At 50.3% G+C, this 25,150-nt stretch overlaps 2 protein-coding genes across 3 annotated transcripts in view; one reads left to right on the top strand and one right to left on the bottom strand.

Moving 5' to 3' along the window:
• The first annotated feature begins 8,411 nt into the window (after nucleotides 1–8,411).
• On the top strand, nucleotides 8,412–9,419 carry LOC129081889 (protein FAM163A). The gene is made up of 2 exons (XM_054587546.1): nucleotides 8,412–8,504; nucleotides 9,012–9,419. The coding sequence occupies exons 1-2, from the start codon at nucleotides 8,412–8,414 to the stop codon at nucleotides 9,417–9,419; spliced, it is 501 nt and encodes a 166-aa protein (XP_054443521.1).
• Nucleotides 9,420–16,350: 6,931 nt separating this feature from the next.
• The window catches only part of LOC129082001 (torsin-1A-interacting protein 2-like), a 30,341-nt gene continuing 21,541 nt past the window's right edge, over nucleotides 16,351–25,150 (bottom strand). For both annotated transcript variants that reach the window (XM_054587704.1, XM_054587703.1), the window contains exons 3-5: nucleotides 24,467–24,985; nucleotides 22,167–22,268; nucleotides 16,351–21,502 (exon numbers count right to left, since the gene is read on the bottom strand). In XM_054587704.1, the coding sequence (XP_054443679.1) occupies nucleotides 20,745–21,502; nucleotides 22,167–22,268; nucleotides 24,467–24,985 (1,379 nt within the window). In that variant the 3' untranslated portion in view covers nucleotides 16,351–20,744. The remainder of the gene's footprint in view (nucleotides 21,503–22,166; nucleotides 22,269–24,466; nucleotides 24,986–25,150) is intronic.

Below are 25,150 nucleotides of genomic sequence, written 5' to 3'. Positions count from 1 at the left end.
AATGCCAAGCTCCCAAGCCTTGGGGCAGAAGGAGTGCCGTCAATAGAAGGAGGAAATATTCACTACAGCTGACGTATTTTTGAGCGACTGCTACATGCTAGCCACTGCAAAATTAAGAGACTTTTGTGGATTTTCTCACTGGGTCCTCCTAATTGGTCCTATGACATAATCACTATTCTCCCTATTTTAGACATCTTAGAGACGGCAAACTGAGGCCCAGTTGACTATGTGATTTGTCCACGGTTACAAAGCTAATAAACAGTGAGGCCAGAGTCTCAACCCAGGTCTGGCTGCCAGTCTTTAGAATCCACACTCTTAACAACAGCATTGAACAGCCCTCCCAACCCCCCTGCAGATATGAACTGGGGTAAAGGGAGAGCTAGTTTGGTGAGCAAGGCAGAGCTGGCCCCTGCAGCTGCCATTTCCCCTACGGGGCCAAATTCACCTGGGAAGATGGTGGCCTTTGGAACACCAGAGAATGAGCAGAAAGAAGAGATGGGTGGAAGAAAGTTGTGGGGTACAAGAGGAAAATTCCCCAAAGCCCAGAGAGTCGTAAATTAGGGACGTTGTGTAGGCAGCAAGCCAGAGAGGAATGAGCAGAAAACAAAAGGAAACAGATTAGAATCTGCACCAGTTATTTTGTCTCTAATTGTCTACAATATTTCTTTTAAGGCCACTGCACCGAAAATCCAATAGCTGAGCAAAACTCCCCTAATGCCCAGCTCAGCCTGGATGTCTTTGTCCCAGACAGAGGATTCTGATCTTTAAACCAGATAATATATTATCTCTTGATAACATGAACACCCCAAAGGAAGGAAAGGCCCAAGAACCTGAACATCCTGGAACCGGCACGTTGGGAGCAGCCCTTAGACACAGGCAGCCAGGCCCTGCCCGTGGTCTCCTCGGGCTGTGTCCCCGGGGGAGAGCATGTCTGCATGCTCCTTTCTGGGTCACACATGTGCCCTGTCCCAACAGCCCTGAGCTGCTCCTAAGGCCCGAGCAAGCCTCTTTCCCTGGCTGTCCTTCCATGGGTTGCACGCTCCCGCACCAGTAGGGTGGCCTAGGGACCGTTCCCTGGGGACAGTGAATGGAGCCTGGATGTTCGGGGTGGAGTGGCCACACTCAGATGCAGAAGGTCAAGTTAATTGTACTCAATATTGTGTCTCAGATACTCCACATTCTCATTCATCATTAGTCTGTGCACGTCCCCTCTCTTGTTTTATTTATTTTTTTCTCTTTTATTCTTATTCTCATTCTTCTCCTTTCCTAGTCAGCCATTCTAACACCTTTAATGTGTATCCATTTTTTGGTCTTTGTTTTTGTTTTGTTTTATTTATTGAGGTACAGCTGACATAACATTATGTTAGTTTCAAATGTGCGATATATTGATTTGCTATTTGTCTACATTGTGAAATGATCACCACGATAAGTCTAGTTAAACATGTCACCTTATATAGTTACAAAAAATTATTTTTCTTGTGATGAGAACTTTCAAGTTCTCTCTTAGCAACTTTCAAATATATAATACATTATTATTAACTATGGTCACCATGGTATGAGGGGGACTAAAAAAAATAGGGATAATCTTCTTGACAGTGGGCCCCTTGTAGTACAGGCTTCCCCTGTTAGGTGAGTGTCCTAGGAACCCATCTGCATCATTGTACCAGCTGGCGTTGTTGTGAGAGGCTGCCTTCAGCTTCAGTGAATTTTTTTGAAGACTCTTTCAATACGTTTGCCCATTTCATGATGGGTGATTTGAGTGCACCTGCCCAAACAGCACTGAGTGTTCAGCAGTTTTTGACCAAAAAAGTCATGACCCCCATGCCCTGCCCTCCCTATTCACCCGATCTCCCCCTTGGCAACACTTTTTTTGCTTCCCCAGATGAAAAAAGCCCTCAAAGGGAAACGTTTTTCTAATGTGGAAGAGGTGAAACAAAACATAGCAGAAGCACTAAAAGGCATCAAAATAGACAAGTTCAAGAACTGTTTTGAGTGGCGTAAAAAACTGTCTTGATAGGTATATTGCATCAAATGGAGAGTGCTTTGAAGGTGATTGAAGTTTAAATATGTAACAATAAATACACAATTTCTTATAAATAAATCCTGGGTTTTTTTAGTCCCTCCGTATACATTACTTCCCCATGACTTACTTATAACTGGAGTTTGTGCCTGTTGTCCCCCTTCAGTCATTTCTTCCACCCCGATTCCGTGCCCCTGGCAAACCAAGAATCTCTTCTCTGTTCCTATGAGCTTGGAGTTATGTTTGGGTTTGGTTTTTGTATGTGTTCTTGAATATATGAATTGATCTGTATGCTTATATTTTAAGTTTATGTAAGCAGTATTATACCTCTCATTCTGTCTTTGTTTGTTTGTTTTTATTTTTTTCATTCAGCGCTGTGCTAAGGTTCTCCTTGTTGCTATGCGTTGCCATGGTCCACCCGGTTCGCTGCTTTCAACAGCCGCGTTCTCTGAGGTGTGCATCTCCCTGATTTTACCTCCTCCCTCCCAGTGAGGATCAACGAGCTTGCTTGCAGGCCCCTGCCCCCATAAACCACATGGCGGTGAACATCTCAGGGACGACCCCTTACGGATGTATTGAGAAATTTGGGGGACAAAGACGCTGCTCCTCAGACCTGCTGAACTCACGGGAGCACCGGTCCTTGGGGCATGCTACTGTCTGTCCCCCACAGGAGGTCCCCACAGGAGGTGGCTTTGCCGATCCTGTTCATGGTTGTGTTCCTTCCCCAATCAAACATGTGCCCAGAGGGGCCCGCCCTCCTTAGGACAATGAGCGGGGGAGCATCGGCACCAGTGGGCACCCCTCCTTTCCCCACTCCCAATCCCAGTGTAAGGCTCACATTCGTCTCAATGATCCTGAGTGCATATTTAAAGAATTTTGGCCCGAAGGGACCCCCACTAATTACCCTACACTGGATTTATACATGTTTCAGTCGGGTCCTGCCTCCCCATCTCCACAAGCACGTCCGCATGATGATCTTGTCAAACTTGTTCAACTGGCTGTCCCCGTTGGCTCGCTGGCCTGAGGGGAGTCAGGAAATGGGAGAAAGGGGAAGGAGTGTGCAGCACTAGACACCGGGAATGGGACAGGCCAGGGGAGGACGGGGAAGGGAATGGGGAGGAGGGGTGCAGGGCCATCGCGAGAGGCGTCAGCCGCACAGGTAACAAGGGCACATCACCAGGGGAAGGGTCGAATTCTCCCATGGAGCATGAGGGGGGCAGTGGGCTCCCTCCCCTGACTGAGACAGAAGAAGCTCCCACCCAGCGCCCTGCTGCTGCTTTGGGCAGAGGGCTCTGCCCATGGCACTGAGAGAAGGGAACAAGGACGAGACTGGATGTGGCCTCAGAGTCTCCCTTCGGGTTCTTAGGCCAGGGACCTCAGAAACCCAGGCAACTGTGGAGGTCAAAAAAGAAGCCCTTTGCCATTGCTGATGTGGCTCAGTGGATTGAGTGCTTAGATGCAAAGCAAAGGGTCCCCGGTTCAATTCCCAGTCAGGGCACATGCCCGCGTTGCGGGCCAGGATCCCAGCAGGGGGCCCACGAGAGGCAACCACATATTGATGTTTCTCCCCCTCTCTTTGTCCTTCCCTTCCCCTCTCTCAAAATAAATAAATAAAAATTTTTTTTTAAAAAAAGGAGAAGAAGCCCTTTTAGGGATGTCCACTCAAGAGTCTTGGGGCCACCACCTGGTGCCAGCAGGAGCCTATCTGTCCTCTCAGCCACCCCTCCAGCTCTCACTGACCTCCCCAGCTCTTCTCTGGCAGGGACAGATGCCCTTGGCCATGACGCACCCCCAGCTGCTGTCTGCTCAGGCCTGGCCTGTGTGACAGAGCCATCGCTGCCCCAGCTGCCTCACGTAAGTGTGAGGCGCAGGCCAACCCCTCTCCCCGCAAAAGAAGGTGAGGGGTGTGGGTGGGGAGGGAACTCCAGAGAGTCCTGGTCACAGAGGGCAGGCCCTGGGAGTGTTTAGCTGGCAACAGTTTTGTCCTCTTCGGCGGTCATCAGTCCCTGAGTTGGCCACCACTGAGTGCATTCTGTCCAGATCTGCTAGGCCCTGGGGGACACATGGGGCCTCTTTCTCCTGCCCTCGGGGAGCTAATCAGGAGGAGGCTGGTAGGATGGAAACTCCACGGTGCCAGCCTTGGGTCCTAACTCAGACTCTTGCTGTATATGACCAGGCAAGTCACTTAATAGTCTGATTTCCCCCTATGGGTGGGGTTTTTGTACAGTTCAAAGAAGGTGTTAGTTCTCTTTTGCTACATAACAAATTACCACAAACTGAGCAGCTTAAAAGAGCACACACTTAAAACAGGACACCAGGCTCAGCCAGCAGGTCCAGTGCTGCAGGGCCTGACTTCAAGCTGCATTCAGGATGTCCCCTGGGGTCACGTTTTCATTTGAAAGCTCCATGGGGGAAGAATCCAGGCCCACTCTCACCTGATTGTTCAGTTCCTTTTGGGCCATTGGATTGAGGGCCTCCACTCCTGCTGTCCAGTGGACTGAAGGACAGAGGCCACCTTCTGTTCCTTGTCACATGAGCCTCCCCAACATGGCAACTTGCTGCATCAAGACCACCAAGGGAGAAAGTCAGCCAGCACGAGAGAAGCCAGACCCTTATATAACCTGTTCACAGCAGCAACACACCCTTGCCTTTGCTGTGGTCTGCTGGGTGGGAGCAGGTCCCAGGTCACATCTGGCCTCGAGGGGAGGGGAGTACACAGGTGTGACTGCCAGGGCGCAGAGCTCTTTGGGGACTATCTTAGAGCCTGCCGGTCATAGGAGGGGATACAAATGAAAGCAGATTGTAAACTGGAGACTGCCGATTACGGGCACTGAGTTACTGTTATCATTTGCATCTCGTTGCAATAAGGAAACGCGCCTACCTGAGGTAATAGAGAGGATGTGGGGATTTCAAGGCTAAATTGCGCCCTTAGCTCCGGGCCCTCGGGGACACGGCTGGGGCCTGGCCAGCTCGCTGCAGTCCTCTCCACGCACGCCTTCTTGGCGCATGGTTTTAAGGCCAGCCTTAAGCAGCCACAAAATGTCTGGGTCTTCCTTTTCCCTCAAATAACCATGTTTGAAGGATTTTTTAGTTTACAGGTGGCCCTTGCATACCTGAATCTCAGGTTTTGCTCACAGCACACCTGTAAACTGAATTTATGGTTCATCTTTCATTTACAAGTGAGAAAGGTGGTCAGTCTCCAAGCTCAGGTAACTGGTAAGCGGTACGTTGGGCCTCCAATGGGCCTTCAGTCCCGTGACCACCTGTGCTGCCCTGCCTCACTCCCCCGTCACCCCTACCCGCCCCCCTCCACCGTTTCCAGGCTATTTCTGCTCTACAGCCTCCAAGGTACTGAAGGACAGGAGGCCGGGCATGGAGGGCAGAAAGAGGGAGAGCACTGTTCTCATCCGGCTTCCTAACTCCCTGTCTCCTAAACTGGCTGGGCACACCCCAGGGGACTAGGCTGGGACTCTCAGCAGAGTAGGTGCTCCCTGCTGCCTCCCCAGCTTCCGGTCACTCCATGGGCCTCTCGTTGGCGAGCAGGGGAAGGTGGAGTGCTGTTTTAGTGAAGGTGCATAAATCCTCCCGAGGCTGGCTTCATCCCACACCAGATGTTCAGTGAACCCCTGAACCATGGCTCACCACGTTCACGGGCAAAGTCTGGTCCTGAATGACCGCGCTCAAGTCTGCCCAGAGGCCATGAGCAGAGAGATGCAACTTGCTGCCCCCTGGTGCTGGATCAGAGTCATAACCTCCAGGCCCATAGAAGAAATAGTGTACCCGGAGATGATCGCCAAACTTTATTTACAAGGTACCCACTGTGTGCCAGGCATTGTGTGTAATGCAGCAGAGAGATAAGTATAAAACAAAGCTCCTGATCCCAGAGGACACATCATTTCTTGGAGGAGTCAAGATGTTCGCACACGAGCGTTGACAAGTGCCCTCCCAAGTCAGGGTTGGGTAAGTGGCACATGGGTAGGCATTGCTGGAGGAGTAGAGAAAGAGAGGGGGGTGGGGAGAGAGAGACGCTCCTGAAAGCCCTTCCGGAGCCCCAATCATCTCCAAGAGAGTTAAACCCCTTGCCCAGCGTCCACCCCCTGCCTTGCGCCTCCCCCTCCCTGTCCGGGCCTCCCAGATCTTTACGGGCCCTGGAACCCCGTGTCCCTCCACACTCCTGCCCTCCCCACCATGTCTACTGGGTGAGCTCCTACTCAGCTTTTAGGATTCTGCTCCAACATAGCATCCTCCTTGGCCTGTGCGTCTCTGGTTATGTGTGTCTCGCACCAGATCACAAGGTGTGTTAAGTGTCCTTTCATTACGAGGCTGTAAGTTTCTTAAGGATGCAGCCTGCCTGAGGGGCAGAGGGTTCATGGGGGGTGGGCAACGGAGGGTGAGGAGGGGAAGCGTGAACTGGTGGTGAGCACGCAGGGAAGTGGGGCAGGGCAAAGCATTGGAGTGTGGTCCACGGGTTCAACATGCCCTGCAGACCATGTGGTGCGGGGCAGGCTCTGGAGAAATACAGGGGCCCTGGGGCCAGAGCAGAGGCCAAACGGTGGGTAGGGGTGGTGCTCAGAGGCAAACCTGCAAGATCGATTAGGAAGACATTGCACCGGGACGGGCGTGACATGCAAAGGGGCTTCCCTGACATGGAGACGAGGAGACTCGGGGGAGCCAAAGAAGGAGGGTGTGAACATCTGGGCAACTAGGGGAACATCCTGTGGCCTTGTCAAACTCTACGCTGCGAACTAATCATCTGGGACCTTGTTAAAATGCAGATTCTGACTCCTCAGGCCTGCTGTGGGGCCCAAGGTGCTGCCTTTCTAACCCGCCCTGGGTGCTGCCCGAGCTGTGGTCCGAAGCTGGCTCTGGGAGCAGGCAAGTGACACAGGAGCGGGGTCGGGCGCGCGCTGTGCTCCAGGAGCACACGGTGAGGAGCAGGTGGTGTCTTTGGGTGAAGAAAAAGGTGCCCCGCTGCCAGGTGAACACAGCAGGGTGCGTGGCTCTGAGCAGAGTGCAGCCTGTGGTCCTGTGCCCACTCACCCTTTGAACCTGTAAAATCTGCAAAAGCCTTCAGAGCAGCTCGGGTGGAACCACCAACAGACAGAGGTCGGAAGTGGGGGAGCCCGTGTGGAGAGCGGGTGGTGACTTCGCCTGAGTTTGAGCTGCCTGTGGACATCCGAGGGAAATGTCTGTCCACTGGCAGCTGGAGACAGAGCTGGAGCCCCAGCGTGGGGACTTGGAGGCTTGTTGCTGCTGAAGCACACAGTGAGGGAAGCTCGGTGGGGCAAGATGGAGCCCAGGGACCAATCTGACACGCAGGGACTTTCTCCCGGGTAACCCTCCTCTCTCAACATCTCCGCTCCATTTGTTGTCTTGCAGGTCTCCACTCCCCTACTGAATGTAAGTGTTCACAGCCTTTCTTCCACCCTCAAGATGCGAAGCTCCTCCCACCCCCCCGCCGTGTTGGCACAACCATCCCTGGTCCCCATGAGCCTGGGACACTGAGAGGTCCCATTCAGTGGCCTGCAAGAGGAGTCAGCCGGAGGCCAGACAGCCTTGCACTCAGAGCCGCCCTCTGTTCCATGAGCCCATGTTAGTCAGGACATGTCTCCCCGGACTCGCCATAACCTTCCCGGAGTCAGAATGCCACCTCCCTGCCTCCCCTGGGCTGGCCCTCGTTTTCCACAAGAGTTGGAAAGACAGGGGAGAACCCCTACCTCCACCCACCCATCCCCCAAGGACTGGGCGTTTGAGCCAGGGCAGAATTAGGCAGAACTTTTGAGGTTCAAACCCTGTCCCCTCCACCTGGGTCAAGGTCAGTGACCCTGGTATTTGTACCACAGAGGGCAGCGATCGAGGGCAGGGCGTTGGGGTGAACCAGGCTGGGTAGGGTCTCAGCCAAATCAATCAGAGGCTCCCCCAGCACGCGTGAAACAGGGATGACTAAGAACCGGCCCAGTGGTTATCTGGAGGACTGACTGAGATGCCCCAGGCGTGCTTAGGGCACTGCCTCACACAGACTAAGCCCTCTGTAAACAGAGGCCATCTTTCTTTGTGTCTTGGAACCTTAGGGGAGGGGGTATAGTTTAAACAGGGAGTAAGGAGAGGGGACAGGAGAGGGAGAAGAGCATTAAAGGAGAAAGACAGCAAGAGACTTTGAAACTGGGTAGAAACAGGAAGCAGAGTGACGCCTTTGGTTGGCATCCTGCCTCCTCTCTGTCCTCTCTGCCGGGAGCCCCTGCAGGAGGCTGGCCCTGGCCACAGCCAGCCCCTGGTGTCCTGGGGCCGGGACCCTCCCTGCATCCAGCTGGGTGGAAAGTTCCAGGAGGGCTCCCAGCCCCCGCCCCGTGCCCACGCGTCTCTCTGCAGAGTTGGATGGGGCATCGGGCGGATGACAGCGGGAACGGTTGTGATCACGGGCGGAATCCTAGCTGCGGTCATCCTCCTCTGCATCATCGCGGTCCTGTGCTACTGTAGGCTCCAGGTCAGTCCCCGCGCCGCAGCCAGGAGCCCCAGCAAACCACTTCCCCTTTGTGGGGACAGACATGGCAGGCCCCTCTCGGGTGACAAAGCCCGAAGCCATGGAATGGGGGAGGTTTCGGTCAAGGGGGCTGGGGCGTGGCGGGGGGGGGCGGTCAAAAGGGAGCACTGTAGGTCCCACACGCACACTTTGGGGCTCCCAGTGAGAGCCACTGTGCTGTGTCCCCGGCAAGGCTGAGATTTAAGGGGTGCTGGGCGATTCTAAAAGCTGCTCCCTGCTGCCCTCTTCCCCCACTGCCCAGTATGATTGCCTGCCCCTCCCTCCCTGCCTCCCGGCCCCTCCCAGCTGCGCTGAGTGAGGACACTGGAAGCAGGGGAAGGGGAAGGGAAAGCCTTGCAAGGCTGGGAATCTGCTGACGGAACGTGGCCTCTGGTATTGAGTCCAGTCAACAGAGGAGCGGGGTGAGGGTGCCATGCCACTCAAAGGGGGCCCTCCATGCTCTGCCCCCAGTATTACTGCTGCAAGAGGAGCAGAGAGGAGGATGCCGAGGAGGAGGAGGAGGACCACGACCGACCCATACCCCCCGGAGTCCCCCCCTGCAATGCCTGCAGCTCCCAAGCCCTGGACGGCAGAGGCAGCCTGGCGCCTCTCACCAGCGAGCCCTGCGGCCAGCCGTGCGGGGTGGCGGCCCGCCACTGTGCCACCTGCTCCCCATACAGCTCCCCCTTTTACATACGGACGGCCGACATGGTGCCCAACGGGGGCGGAGGCGAGAGGCTGTCCTTTGCTCCCACGTACTACAAGGAGGGGGGCCCCTCATCCCTCCAACTGGCAGCCCCCCAGAGTTACCCGGTGACATGGCCAGGCTCTGGGCGTGAGGCCTTCACCAATCCAAGGGCTATTAGTACAGACGTGTGACCCTCTCGCCCCGACCCCCACACGCACCGGCACAGACACCCCAGCGGAAGGACTGGGGCCAGCGGCGACCCCTCCAGCACACCACAAGGACTGTCTCCATGACCTTGGCTTCCCTTGCCCTGCACGGGAAGGGTCACCAGGATTGAAGCTGTCGTGTGCATTGAGAAGGAGGGCAGGCCTGGTCCCCCGGCCCAAGGGTGGAGCCCAGCAGGTCCTGTCGGCAGCTTTGCCGGTCTCTCCGTTGGGATGTTGTTCCGGCAACCCCTGCACCCTGGGTCTCTCTCACCCCGCTCACTGCCCGGCTTTGCCAGACTGTGAGAAGAGGGAAAGCCATGCAGGGGTCCGGAGGCCTCCAGAGTCCTTGGGGCGTGAAGAAGGGGGACGCAGGGCTGGGGGCCCGGGGACAGCTAGGGTACCGCAGCCCTGGAGACGGAAGAGGGGAGTGTTAAGAGACCTCTTCAGGACTCGCTTGCTAAAGTGAATCCAAAAGCCAATTCACCATCTAGTTTTGTATTTTGGGGTTGTCATAGAGACCGCAGAGCCCATTGCTGCTCAACACAGATGTTGACTCCTGAGCCCATCACAGCTCTGCGCCCTTCCTTTGTGGAATGCAATGAGCTGGCGTTAAAAGCATAAAGTGATTGCAGGGAATGCACCAAAAAGCGACTGCCTAACCTTGGCTCCCCGAACCCTTGCTTGGCTACGGGAACCAGCTGCCAAGCTGAGGACCTTTTTCGAGTCACGTTACTAGGGTTCGAGTAGCGTCATGAGTGAGGGCCCGCCGGCGGGCTCTTGGGGCCGTGGTCCCCCGCACCGAGCAGCGTGTGTGGCTGCAGGCCTGTGAGGACATGTGCACTCTCAGGTGTGTGTGCGTGCACCTGTCCCCACCGCACACGGGCTTCTCTGCCTTCGGGGGCTGCAGAATGGAGGGTCTCAGACGTTGCAGCTGGAAAGAACAATCTGACTGCCAGGCAACAGGAGGAAAAGGCGACTTAGGTGGCTGATCCCCACAGCAATCAGGCGGCTGGTACAGGATGAGGCTGCCACGTAGGCCCCTGTGGAGCGTTCTGCTCAGGCACCCAGCCGTGACATGGGAGAGCCAGACCACCCCTCGCACCAGGGACAGCCGCCCTCACTCCTGAGGACTAGAGGGAGCTGCCTGAGCAATTGGATTCTGCTTGCTGTGCTCCCTCCATCCCCCCGCCCCTGTCTCCCGGTAAGGGCCTGTTCACCGCTGTCTCTCCCCAGCCCCCAGGCCGACTCCCACTCCCCGCTGATAACTCAGCCGTGGCCGTTTGAGTGAATGCATCCGATGAGTTTTCCAGTGGCCGTTTGAGTGAATGCATCCGATGAGTTTTCCAGTGCTGCAGTAAGCGAGGGCTGCATCCCCTCTTAGAGGCATAACTAACTTCACCGCTACCACCACTGACTCCTGAGTCACTGAACGCTGCAGAGGGTGGGGCAGATTAGGAGCCAGCCCCTCTGCTGAACTCCTGATTTCGCGTTTGAGGAAGCTCCGGGCAGTTGGGCAGGGGAATCCACCACACCTTTGCACGCTCTGTTCAGGTTCCTGTCACCTGGCAGCCCAGTCTGTAATTAAAGCTCACTGGGTTGAGACTCAAAGGACCTCGGTCTGGTCTCACTTTGGTCACTCATGAGCTCTCAGACCAGTCACTTACCTTCCCTGAGAACCCATTTTCTCCAGGGAACTGCGAGCTGGCCCGATGGACTCCGAGGGCCCGCGCGTGCTGCACGAAGCCTGGGCTTTGCGGCCCGGTCTGCCAGGCCCTGCTCTCGCTACCCGCCTGATCCTGTGTGCAGGCATGTGTGCCGCGGGATGAAGGACCACAAACACAGGACTGGCAGGCAAAGCCATCTTAATCGTCCGTGAAAAGCACACGTTAGTCTGACTCTCCTGTGAGTGACCTCAAACAGTAACATTTCTCTTACACCAGGAGCCAGCTCTAGGGGGGTGTAACGAGACCTGTCTCCGAGTCCAGAGGGACCAGCTAAGGACAGCAGCTTTAACGCCCCTGCCACCACCCGCCCTGACTGGGCCAAGTGCACCCCCTTGATGTGAGTTGCTGGGCTGGCAGCCCTCGCCGCTCCCTGCCGCCCAGCCGGTGCCTTGCTGCTCTGGAATTCCACAGCCAACCAACCCCAGCAAGGGCTGCCCCCTCCCCCGCAAAACGACAGTGTCATTGTACCTCTTGCCTTTGCAGAAATCAAGACAACCTGGTCAAGCCACCCGCTTCTTACCCCTGATCTTTTGGGGGTCCCCACGTGAAAAGCATCTTGTGCAGCCCTGTCTCCTTAGCTTTCCCAGCCTACATCCTGTCACCCCACAAATGAAAGTCTGGCTGGGCCGCTGGAGAGACGTGGGCCCCGGCTCCCCCACACTCAGCCCCACGTCATTGCTCGGGGCCCGGACTCAAGATCATCCCCCACCTCCCTGGAGCTGCGAGGGCCTCGCCTGTGCAAGAGGAAGCTCAACCCACTCAACAGCACCGTACTTTCTAGCCATGGGACAGTGTTTGGGCACTTTCCAAACTGTCCCCAAAAAAGGAAGAGGAGAGGCTGGGAACAGCCTGTCCGCCCGCCGGCCTGTCTCCACCGGCCCTTCCCGGCTCCTGCGCAGACTTCTCCTGCGTCTTTGATAACTAGGACTCACAACCAAGTCAATGTCAATAAATGAGGAGTTTGAAATAGAAATCCCACGGGGTCCTCCGTTCTTCACCTGGGGAGGGGCAGCCTGGCACAGACATAAGCGGGAATGCTCTTTTTCCTCACCCAGAATATCCATTTTCAACACCAAAGTTGTCTACCAGCCTCCCCTCCCCTCCTGCGTCCACACCAACCTATATCCTCTGCCTTGTCGCCTGCTGTCCTCCCCACCCCCGGTCCCCACTGCCTCAGTCTGAGCGCCCAGGGAGGGTGTGCTGTTTGTGGGAAAGGGCTCCCTGAGGTCGCAGGGGCCCTGCCCACGATGGGGCGCCTCACCGGAGAGCAACCCAAGCATCAGCCCCTCCCTGCCCCCACCCTGCCCTCACTGTCCAGGCCTGTGGTGTCCCCACCTGTAGCTCTGCGCTCAATCACCCAGTCTGAGGAGACCCAGGGTGTCACATGGCCAGCCCCTGCCTGTCGGGAAGGGAGGGAAGAGACTTTGGGGACCAGATCCTCAGCCCTGACCCTGGCAGAGACCACAGAAGCAGGAGCAGAGCAGCGGGAGGACCAGGAACCAGGAAACAGCTGTGTGTGGGAGGGGGGAGGGGAGGCGGAGGGGCAGCGTGGGTCTGTGGGGGGCCTGGAGGGTGCATGAGGGAGAGGGGGACGCTCTCTCCCTGCCTCAGGGCCACCTGGAGCCCTGACTGTGGCTGGCGGGGCAGCTGGCGGCCTTTCCTTGGCAGTGCAGCACCCCTCTCTGCGGGAGACCGCCCCCCACAGTTACAGGTGAGCTACTTCCCCAGGAAGTCCTTTCCAAGGGCGGCTGGTCCTTTCCAAGGGCGGCTGGTCCCTGGGGAGGACTCGCCCAGCCTCACGGGGAGCGCTTGGCCCCACCCTTCCTGTCTGTCCTGTCATCAACCTTCCCGGCCCCCAACCCCCCATCTACACCCCTCCACCAGCAAGGAGCCCCCACCACGGCTAGGAGCTGGGGGTAGGCGACGCAGCCCTCCCCCCTGGCCCACCAGCTCCCAGGCCTGCTCCACCCACTGGGCAGGACACTGTCGGTCTTCACAGGCGGCAGCGCCCAGAGGCTTGGTGGCTGGCTCACGCTGGGCATGGGAGGTCGCCCTCCCTCCGGGTCTCCTCAGAAGATCACAGCTCATCGGCTCCGACCACAGACCCCCAGTCCCCAGGAGGAACACGGGGCTCCAGTGCTGGCCTGCAGGTACAAGTCAGGTGCTGGCTCCACCCCAACCCACTCGACACCAGTGGATCCTCCTGGGCCGAGCTTTGCCTTGGGCCGGAGGTGTCCTACCGCTGGGAATCACATCCTTATTCCTAACGAAGTGCCACTCCCCCGGCAGGGTGTGTGGTCTGGGTCTAATGAAACGTCCTAAAATGAGAGCAGAGGTCTGACCCTCCTGACAACATCCTCTGAATTCTCTCTCCAAACATCAAGGCCCCAGCCAAAGGGGTCCAGAGGGACCAGGGGACTCTAAACCGCAGGAGGGTCTCACAGCCCCTCACCCTTGTCTCCCTCCCCCACCCAGTCCCCAGGACCCCACCTGACAGGGAGTCATGAGCTGGTGACAGTGAATGAGGAGGAACCTAAAGGAGAAAAATGAAGTGAGAATTTTAATTGAGGGGAAAACTGGTCATAAAAAATGTGCCTGAGATAGGCATTGGAAGGGCACATAAAAAACAAACAAAAATGTGTTCCTCTTGGGAGGACATGGGCAATCGTGCGATGGAGCAGAACCCAAGCTTTTCAATGTCTGCCTTGTTAGGTTGTTTTGAGTTTTGTGACTCTCCATTCCCAAAAGGTATTTTTTCTGAGTTAAATTACATCATACTGTGCCTGAGGATAGGGTGCATTCCAGAAGGTCCCATGAGGCCCACATGTGCACCCGGGGGCAGAGCCCTGGGGGAACACCTGCAGAGGCCTCTGCTTCGACCCTTAACTGCAGGAGGTGCCCCGTTGTTGGAGAGCGGCCGCCTGGGCACATCGTCACCCCCTAACACGCTGCCACATTTGAGTCCTTGCAGCTCTGAGGCTGGGACGCGGCAGCCAGAGAGGGCGCCTCCTGGGGGACTCTCCACAGGCACAGGGTCCTCTGGGACACAGGCGTGGAGCAATTTTCTCCCCCTGAGGCAGAAGACTAGGGGAAAGACGGTGCCAGCCAACATAGGTTCATAGTCTATACATTTTTTAAAATAATTACTTTGTCGCGGTAAAATATATCTAACATAAAATTTACCATCTTCACCACTTTGCGTTCGCATTACACTCCCATTGTCGTGCGGCCATCACTGCACTCTGTTTCCAAAGCTTTTTCATCGCCCCAAACAGAAACTCTCAACACTTACGTCTGGATTATTTTTAACAGCTATATTTTAGTTTTCTGTTAAAACAGTTTTAAGGGAAGCTCCTCCTGCCAGTCCTGCCCGAAGGAGGGGCCTCCCCTGTCAGGGGGCAGGGTGGTGAGCAATCTTCTCTTCCCTTCTCCCAGGACAAAATGTCTTAAGCAGAAACTGGCTTCAGGGGAACTCCAAAAATAACAGGACTGGAATGTAGCTTTGCAACCTGTTCTGAGGGAAAGGGAAGGGAAGGCCTGGGGAGGCAGTGTATTTTAAGGCGAAAAGGAAGAGGATTCGGACAGCGAGAGAATCAGCCAGCTGGGCCGTGCAAGGTTCTCCCGGCCGAGACCCCAGCGGGTCGGCGTGGGCAGCGCGGAGGCCAGGCCTCCTCCCTCCCTGGCTGGCAGCACACTCAGGTCCGACGCCCTGCCGGACAACGGCATGGACGGCCCAGGTCCCCGGCGCACACTCACGCGTCCCCAGGCGGAGGCTGCCCATTCGGGCAGCCCGGGGAGCCATCTCAGCTGCAGACCTTACTGCACTGGGTCTGCTCCGCTGAGCAGCCACCGTCCCCTCATGGTCCCCAGGCTGCCACAGTGGTGGAGCGCTGGCCACAGAGAAGGAAGGGGAAGGCGAGCCAACCAGTTGCACCCCAGGTTCTGCACAGGGACTTCAACCAAGCTGATGTTCGAACACACACGTGGTCAGTGGACCCAACCTGCAGAGTTGGAATGGAAATGCATGTGCATCAGGTATCCAGGAAGGGTCCTGCCTCTCCTCGCAAAAAAAAGAAAAAAAAAAGTTTAAAAAGAAAACAAAACAGGAATTTTCTCAATCCTGTTCATCCCACTTGGAATGACTTTTCAATTACAGCTCCGATCCCACACACCAGTCTTCACCAGCACAAAGTTTAGACGTTTTTCAAACGTTTTCTCTGATTTACTGACTTACTCCTGGGCCACCCCTGCAAGGGACCGCTCCCTCTTTCAGCCGCTCTGTGGTGTTACAGGTTAGAGCGCTGGTATTTGGGGTGTCCCTTGTCTTCCAGGGAAGACAGGCAGTCCGTGGAGGGTGGTTTTGCAGCTGCCCCGGCCCAGCGCACGCCCCCTCCCCCCCCCCACCGGCCCGCACAGTGCTCTCTGCGCAGTTTTCGGTCAGTCAGCCGGTCTACAAAGAAAGGAGGTTGCGGCCGCTCAACCCAAGGTGCGTGCTTGGAAATCCTTTGTTCCTTGTCCTTAGGCTCCTCTTATCCTTGGACTGGAGACCACTCCACTGAAAACTTGTATTTTAAGATAGGAGATCTCCTGAGAATTCCTATGTTTCTAAACTGCAAGAAAAAAAAAATCAAATTTTCAAAATTGACTTCAGATCTGGGAGAAAACTTCTATGAACTAGTCAATAGATTTGCTGTTTTTAGTTGAGTAGAGAATAGTAGGGACAGAAAGCCAGGGGAAGGTGGGAAAGGGACTGAGGTGGGTGTTCTGGTGCTGCTGCCCAGATTCTTGTTTGGTGACATTCTAAGGCAGAAACTGGTGACACCTTCTCCCACCCCCAACACACAACTGAATGACAACCACACTTAAGAGCCATTGCCCGTCAGCGCACTTCAGGTTAGGAGCAATTCCCGAGGCCCTGTTTACAACCCTACCCTCCCTCTTACCCAAAAAAGCCGTGTGAAGGGGCCCAACACCTGAGGAAAGCGCAACAAGAACAGCAGGTTCCAGGCTCAGCGTCTGCACTGCACAGCGCCCCTTAGGGCCCTGAGGCCGCCTGACCACACAGCGAACTTTGGCTCTTGAATTTGCCAGAGGAGGGCAGTTTTCTTTCCCACCATCGATGACCACTGGCCCCCCTCTATAAACTTGCTATTTTTTGGAAATACAACCAAGAATCAATCAATGGAGAAAAATTAAGATTTATTTTTGGTAAAACCAGACGATTGATTTGAATAAGGCACATCCTTCAACATGCAGCAAATGCAAAAGCAATCACAGTTGGAATGACCGGGAATGTCAAGAACGGCGACCTGAATACTGGCAAAGCCCACGGGGTTTTGCTAAATAGAAGAAAAAAATGCAATTGTGTTTGAAAGTCAAGGTGCTGCTTCTTTCTCTGATGGCTGAGATGGCAAATAGGTTTCCATCTCAGGAAATCTGATCGACTGGGAGCAGCTGCCGGTAGCTTTGTGTTGATGAGGTTGGGGCGAGGGGCAGCCTAACATCCTGCGCTGCCGCCCTGCCACCGCGTTCCCCAGCCGGTTGCTTCCCGAGTCCAAAGCTTCTTTTAAATTCAGGTAAGTGCTCTGAGCCAAGGGCAGATTTCATTTATGAGCCCCAGTGAGGAAACGTGGGAGATCATTTCCCAATACAGGAGCCACTCTCTGGATTTTTAAAGACATCAAACTAAGCTGAAATAGATACCACAGGTAATAGAAGGGAAGGCACTAAGGACTCCATTATTCAGCTTTACAGATTTATCTGCAGACTAGCGGATGCTGCTTGTGTTCTCCGGCTGTTTGGGCAAGGCCAGTGCTCTTTCTTAGTCTATGTACATATTTTTAAAACCAGGTAGAGAAGCCATGCCGTAGCTTATTAGTTGGAAATGAGTGTTAATGAGTCCAGTCTCAGTCCCCGTAAGGCAGATTTAGACCACAACCTAGAACCTAAACTGTGAATCAATAGGAAAAAGGCGTATTTTAAAGTCCTCTGGAGAAACTGTTTTACGTAGATATCTTAATTTACTTCTCTCTAGGCTTGGTAACATCTTCTCTGCAAATTTATTATTATTCACAAGTGTGTGACCCTTAAGGCTCAGGATATGATCAGCTCATAAAAGCCTTTAGAAAAAAATGTAATCATTTTGTATTTCCTTGGATTGTGATTAAGAGATTTGTAATCAATAATACTCAAAATTCATATATAAAGTATCAACAGTGATACACAGTGTTGAAGGTACTTTAATTTTGAAAAAAATAACCAAGACAAAACCACTATGACTGTTCAACAAATTTAAAAATGAAATACATTGTGCTCAGATTGGCAAACAAAATATTAAAATGAATACTGGTATTAACTATATATTTGACTTAAACAGATATAAAAACTGCTTTTATGAAATAATTTATTGAGCACTTTACAAATATGTACTGGTTTATGTTTTATTTTCAAATGATACAAAGTTTTCATGTTGCTTTTTGAAAGTACTTCTTTACAAATAAGCTACATGGATATAAAGTTATTCTCGTTGAATGATAACCCTAATTAGATATAATCACATTTCCTATTTAACATTAGTTTTTGAAGTACTAGACACCTGTATATGCTGGGAAACAATTTTGATCAGAGATATGCTAATACAGTCCTGGCGAAGATCATGTTGCTGAATTATCACTTTCATGTGTTATACTTGTTATTTTCTAATGTCAGTGCTCATTATGCCACCTCTCTTTAACAGATAGAAGTATAATTCAAACAATTAAAAACTGTGAAAAGGTCAAAACCACCTCAGCACCACCACTGTTCAAGGGGGTCCCTTAGCTGGGTGGGGTGGGGGTCATAGGTATGCTGGGCCTTACCACCGTAAACTGAGAGGCTTTCAAATGAAACTCATTTAAATTATTTTATTGATTTAAAAAATAGAAACTCTATCATTACTACCCCTAGGGATAGGAATCCCCTGGAACTTCTCTGCCAACCCTTAGAAACTTACTGGGGAACCTAAAATTTATACCACAGGGGGGAAAACTCAAGTCCAGACACAATTTCTGATTCCACCAGTTGCTTCTAGGATGCTGTTATCAGTCAGAAAGTTTTATGTTAATATATGATGTAATGAGAGTTGTTCTGTGATAATAATTAAATGGTGGTGTTTGGGTATCATGTATGTTCATATGCCCACAAGTTCTTGTTCTAAGTCAAATAAAACAAAATATCTATTGTAGGAATGAAAGATGAACTACTGAACATACAAAAGAAAATCTGGAAACCTGAAAAATGGAGGAAAATAGAAACAATCAAGTAGAAATTAACCTAAGAGTCTATTAGATAATAAATTTTATTTGTTCCTTTAAAAAATATAAAGTTTTATGCTTTAAAAATAATTTTTTTCATAAGAAGACCCAGAGCTAATATACTGCTTCTTTTTAAAATGATCTCTGAAGCAGTGAACAGAAAACTGACAATAGTTTCAGATGATTACACTTATGCATGGAAGGAAAAGTATTTTTTAACAAAGGCTGACCAGTAAAAGTTAGGATTTTTTGAAATTTCCTTTTCTAAATTATATCGAAAGGAAATAATGGAAAACCATATTCAACTGAATGAAGAAACAAGAGTCTTTGTTTCAGCTCTGATCTGAGTCACTGACATTAGACACACACAGGTCACACTGGCTCTTTTGAGATCCGAGGCAGCCCAGGTCAGCCGGCCCACGGAACAGTTCTACAAGGCACCATCGGTTTGTGTGATGTAATGCTAGCATCTGAGACCTAGAATGTACAGGAAAAAATTCGAATATGGTATATAGATCTTTCTTCAATTTATTTCCTCTGAGTGTATATTGGATCGATATTATATTCACTATGCTTTGACTTTTTATTCAGGTGGGCTTTTCCTCGACTCTGTTAGAAGGTTCCTTCCTAAAATCCCAAATGAAAATCAACCCTTTAGGTATGCCTCTACCTGAGTTAGAATAGATTTATCTGTTTTTCCTGTGACAGATATTTCCAAATAGATAGATATCTATATCTTCTGTTTCCAGAACTCCTTCCATGCTTTAATCCGATGACTTCTCTGCTCTCCTGCCAGCAGACGGGCCAAAACCTAGTTGAGACACTCCAGGAAGGTGGTGATAGTTCCTAGGACGGCCATGTAATGGGACAGGCCCTTCATTAGGTCAAGATCACTTACCAGAGTTCTGCTTTCAGAGCTCAAATTTAAACAAACAAAAAATCCTGCTGTCTTCATAAACACTGTCTCGATCTTTCTAACAATCACAGAACATGGTCTGACAATTCATATTGACCATTAGAACCTCTTAGAAATTATCTACCATTTTTGCTTCCTCTCACTAAGTATACATCTCTTGCATTTCTCTAATTGCTAACCTAATGGTACTTCTAACTGGCAGATAAAGAAATGAGGTGCATTATATAATGTTCTATTACTGTTTAACAACTAAACATGGTAAAGTTAGGTAATGTACCTATGTAAATTTTATTACTCAGTTGGTTATTAAAATTTTTTCTTCTTAAAGGACACTCACACTCTCGTCCTAGACAATTATAAAATTCTATTCAGGGGAGAGAGAAATGGTGATTAACAAAAATTAACAAAAGCATCAGAAATATGCTAGTAAATACTACTTTAAATGTTCTGCTGTTCATCTGTAGGTCTTTAACTTACATAAAAAGCATGTCTGTACAATAAACCTATACTTTGTTCTCTTCCTACTCATGACTTTTAATACATTCATTTTTTTCTACCCATTTCCTGTCTTCTAAGATGGTTTCTTGCTCCATCAGTGATTTTCGAACCCCATCAGCAGTGGGGCTCTCTGTTCCAACTGAATCTTATGAAGAATCCCTATGAAACAGCCAAAGCAGAACTGTTCCAATACAGGGTGGGGGTAGGGGGTCGGGGGGCACAGTAGACACAGCGTGAAAATCAGTGCTCGAGATAATTCAGAAGAGCTGAGGTAAAGGTACAGCCACTTAGAATGTCTTCATTCCCTATGAGTGTAAACAATTCCCCCATTGTTTCCAATTTTAAAAAACATTTTTTTGAGTACAGCTGCTTTTATCTCAGCTCATTAACAGAAAAATAGCATAGTGACTTACATAAACTCTTTAGGTATTTGAATACAAATTTCCTTTTTTCATACTATTCAAAAGTGCAAATTAGTATAAACTGTAATCCCACAGCTAGACTATTAAAATGAGTTTTTGAAATATTTCCTATATGATACAAAAATCACTCTGTAGTTACTCTGAGATTATTTTCCTGTGCAATAATTCTGCTGCTCTATTTTTAGATTTAAAAAAAGTCAGTTATATATACCATGTTACATTTCCAACCCTATTTGCTTGAAAGACAAGAAAACAAAGTCAGGTCAGCTTTTAGCTTTGTCAAGCTTAGGTTAGAAACATTTTACAAGAAGTGAAAAATAGAAGGTCTTTTCCCCCAAAAGCAGCTCCCTTGTGCATCTCAGGCGATTTCCGCACATTCAGCAACTGCCCTGCATGGACTCGGAAGGCTTTCAAGCCGACTTTAATGAACGCACAGCCCCTGCGGCCCGCGCCGCCACCTACAGCCGGCAGCCCTGCTCCTCGATGAGCCGCACGGGCTGGACAGGCAGCACCAGGTGGGAGATGCGGCTCCACAGCCCACTCAGCTTGTCCGAGTCCATGTGGTTGAAGGAGTGGGGCGCGTTCGAGCTGGTGAACCGGGCCCAGAGCAGATCTCTCACCTTTTCTTCCGTCTCCCTGGGGCCGACGCTTGCCTCCAACGTCTCCTCCTCTAGGAGGACGGTCAGGACCAGGGCCACGTCTTTGAAGGCGGCATTCTCGTGGTCACAGTACTTGTAGAAGATCAAGGTGGAGCCTGCGGGAAGGGACTCGAAGCGGTGCACCACAGCGGCCTTCTGGCCGTTCTCAAATCCTGAGCTCAGGGCCATGTCAACCAACAGCTTGACCGTGTCGCTGTCCTGCAAGGTTCGCCCAGCCCCATCGATCTGAATGGCTGAGACCTTCTGGGAGGAGGTGTAGGCGTCAGCGACACGGTGGCTGAGGCACTTGAGAGTCTCCCTCCCCTCTCGAGCCGCTGTGAATATGATGGTGGCCGGCTCGGTGGGGTTTGAAGCGTTGAGGTGCTTCTGGAGAAACTTACGTCCCCTCTGCCACAGGAAAGGGCTCTGGCCTGGGAACGCCTCCTTCAACTGGCTGAACTGAGCCAGGAAGGCCTCCAGAGCTGGATTCGGGGACACTTGTTGGGCTGGTGAGAAATAGCTATGAGCGGAGCTCAAAACAAGAGCCACAACAACCAGGAAACCAAAAATGATGGAGCCTGTCAGAGAAGGAGAAAGATAAAAGACAAAGTGGGAGAGAACATGAGTCAGAAGTCAGGCCTGGGGTGAACTGGCATGGGATGCGGTGCTGTCAGATTTACCGGCTGTGGTTAAGTTTCTTTTGCCAAAATGCTTTGAACTTCCTGCTCTTAAAATCTACCAGATATAGGGTTTTCTTTTTTCTGATTTCTTAGCTTTAATTATTTGAAGATACAATATGTTTGTTAAAAGGTAAAAGCTAAATTTATGTACTGGTTGCTATAATATATATGTTGCTGCAATACAATATAAAGATACGATTTAGGAATGAACTATCAGGATAGTCTACCTTTTCAAAGTACCTACACTACCTATAACAAACCGTTTTTTGGTTAAGCGGTCAAAATATAAAAATGCCACTTGAGAGGTTCATACTGAAAAGGCAGTTCAGATTCTTGTTTACTTTCCTCCTGTGGGACATTCCCATTTCGTTCAGGATGGAAACTATCCCCCAGGCCCGTAAAGGAAAAACCCCTTAAATCTATTGCTCTATCTTACTGCTACCTACTAACTTAAAAAAAAAAAAAATGATTAAGCTGTTTAAATCTGCAGGTTTTTTAGTATTTTTCTCTGAGGATTTCTGAGTATGAATCAACACTATACTAAGACCAGCTTGGTTCTTACCATAGCTCCAAAAATCCCTGTTATTGATGTTTCTGATGGCTTCCTGTGCATCCTCATTGTCTTCTTCCAATGTTCGTGTTTCTTGTTGATGACTTTCAGCTTCTAGGGGGGGAAAAACATTATTTTTAGACAGTACACTAATGAGAGTGCCTATACCTTTATAGCTGTTACCAAACCAAAGAATTACTTCAGAGATTTCTATCCTTTATAAAATTTTCTTTTATACAAAGCTAACTTTTTCCCTGTCTTTTCCTTATGGTTCGTTATTATTTTTATTCTACCTGAAAGAATAAAATGTAGTGCTAGAAAATTCATTTAAGAATACTGTTGCTACATTCACAGTTCTTCACTGGTCCTTACATCAGGGACAAAGAAGCAAAGGTCCCAATAGTGCAGCCAAACCTATCTAAATAAGTCAACCAAAAATGTACAAAACCAAGAAGTGATTTAAGAACTGTCAGCTGTACACAAGACTCAACATCACAGGACAATGATGCTCAGATTCTGGTGTTCAAGTCTCATGTGGCTCCTTGGGGCCCCTGAGTCCACACATAACAGAGGCACTAAGTTTAGAAGCAGGAGAGATGACCGTACAGTTGCAAAATAGCTTGCAAAAGCAAGTCTGAAACTCTTAGTGAAGGAGGTAGACACAGCCGGGACTACAAGGTTAAGAACGTTCATCAACTATATAAAAATGTAGTTGTGGGTAAGACACCAATCTTAGAGTGTGGGGTGCAAAGCAGCGCAGGATTTTGTAGTGCTCTAACTCCGCGCTCTGCAGTGTACTCTGGAGTGCAGAGGGGTATTCGACCCCAGCCAGGTACCTCACTCAGCGGCGAGAGCTGAGTATTGTCCCTAACCCTTCCTGGAAAAACAACTCAAATATCATACTGTATTAAGGGAAGAAACAGAATCAGCTTTACCTGCGAAGGATATTTCATTTAGTCATAAAAAAAAAATTTTTTTTAAACTGTCCTATCACAAAACGTAAAGACTGAAAGGATCTTTAATGATCCCCCGCTCCAGCCTCCAACCTTCCCTTTTATAGCCAAAGGTCCAAGGAGGGTAAGGCTTTGCCCGAGGCCACAGGAAGAAATGTGGCTGAGCTGAGATTAGAACAAGGCTTCTCATCTCCTCAATCAGCTCATTCCATTAAAGTAAGTTGCTTCCCACAAATAAACTATATTTTAAAACAATATTTTCTTCCTCTCCTCAATGGACCTGCAAACCAGTGAAATTCTGATGGCAGATAATGGTCCATGTAACTTTCATTCATTTCTGCAGTTAACAAATACTCATAAAGTTGTTTCTCTGAGCCAGGTGCCACAAGACACAATGAATGAGAGAGAGACTGCCCCTGCTTTCACTGAAGTGACAGACTATTCTAATGATTAATGAATGAAATATATATTTGCGATCAGTCATGGATTTATAGTTAAACACAAATTTCTAGCCCTTAGGTCCCGGAGAAACAGGGTATCTTATATTTTATATTCCTCTGCATTGACAAATAGTCATTTCAGATTGGGCTCTTCAGAGTACTTGTAACATACAAATCCACACATCCAATCACAGAAGGTGGGAGCTGGAAGAGACCAGCTGGATATCATCTTGTCCAACTTCTTCATTCTACAAATAGGAAACTCAAGTTACCGAAGTTAAAAGATTTGCCCAAGGTCACCTAAGAGGGAGGGCCACAGCTAGAATCCACGGCCCTTGGGTTCCAGAAAGGACTTAGCATGCCGGAACTATTATCTTCATAAGGGATGATATGATGCTTGCTCTTAATATACAAGCCAGGGGAGAGGGGCTAGGAATCAGATATAGAGAAATTAATTGATTTGCTCTAAGTCCTATAAAACTGAAATGACTGCATTAAGGGTGCTTGCACCATAGATGTTGGCTTTTAAATTTCCCATCTCTTGATTTTTGTAGCATTTAGTTTCTCCAAAACTAAAAGATTTTAAAAATTGTAAGTGAAAACATGCTCATGAGAAAAAAAGAAAAAGCCAGAGGTCAATTTTGTAAAAGTCATGACCTTTTTTTTTTTTAAATCATACTACAGTAATACAAACAGTAAATAAGTGAAACCTTTGTTTAAAAATGCAGTTTATTTAATAGAATGGAATAAGCTAGTCTAGGAGATAAGAAAGCTCATTCTAATCACAACTCAGCCATCTCTCTTTATGTGACCTTGGGCGAGGTCTTGAGATGTTCTCCGGAAAGGACACTGACCTATGATGTGTTGTCAGTGACACAGCAATGCAACACGGGACAGAAAGGTCAGTGGGCTCTCTCACCTGGCTCCACCAGTCGCCTCCTCAGTGTCCCCTGGCTCTCCAGTCCTGCACTGGAGGGACCAGGACTCTGGGCCCCCAGGGAGTCTATGGCAGGTGGCTCCTGGGCAGCTCCAGGCCTGCTGCTCGCTTCCTCAGGGAGGTCCAAGGAGCTGCTCCCTGTCGGTGCATCTGCTCTTCCTGCCTGGTCACCTGGAGAACCGCTGGGCTCTGGACGCAAGGATTCTTCACCCAGACTTTCTGAAGAGAGCTGATGCTCTTGTTCGCCATCCTGAAAATTCTGGCTAGTCTCATGTTCTGTTTTATCCTTTGGGTATTTTTCACAATTTGTTTCGCTGGGACTTTCTGATAGATCAGCTGTACTGGTGCGTCCTGAACCTATTGTTTCTACCTCTTGGGGGTCTTTGTTGAGGCCAGCTGGAGGGCTCAGGGTCTGAGCTTCTTTGGTGGCACTTGCTGTGACTATGGTCTCCTGTGCCTGAGAGTTTATTGATGGTTCATTTTCCAAATCCTTTTGAGAGTCTATGGAGATAAAAATTTATCATTTTATTGAAAAAAAATTTTTCCTTTTGTATTTTAACAAAGTCCCTGAATAATAAGTAATATTTACATAGAGTTTTGTGGTCAACAAGGCATTCTTCCTAAAATTATTTTTCTCGACATCCACTAAAGGAGATTAAGACAAAA

The sequence above is a fragment of the Pteronotus mesoamericanus genome, unplaced genomic scaffold (assembly GCF_021234165.1).
Source record: "Pteronotus mesoamericanus isolate MK-2021 breed Mesoamerican mustached bat unplaced genomic scaffold, CSHL_Meso_final scaffold_1186, whole genome shotgun sequence".
Taxonomy (NCBI): domain Eukaryota; kingdom Metazoa; phylum Chordata; class Mammalia; order Chiroptera; family Mormoopidae; genus Pteronotus; species Pteronotus mesoamericanus.
Note: the sequence above shows the minus strand (reverse complement) of the source record. Positions and strands in the feature narration are given on the sequence as shown.

Excerpts from the sequence above, each read along its gene's own strand:
- LOC129081889 (XM_054587546.1), top strand. The coding sequence starts at position 8,412 with ATGACAGCGGGAACGGTTGTGATCACGGGCGGAATCCTAGCTGCGGTC. Across the intron at positions 8,505-9,011 it reads TGTGCTACTGTAGGCTCCAG|TATTACTGCTGCAAGAGGAG; the intron begins GTCAGTCCCCGC and ends CTCTGCCCCCAG.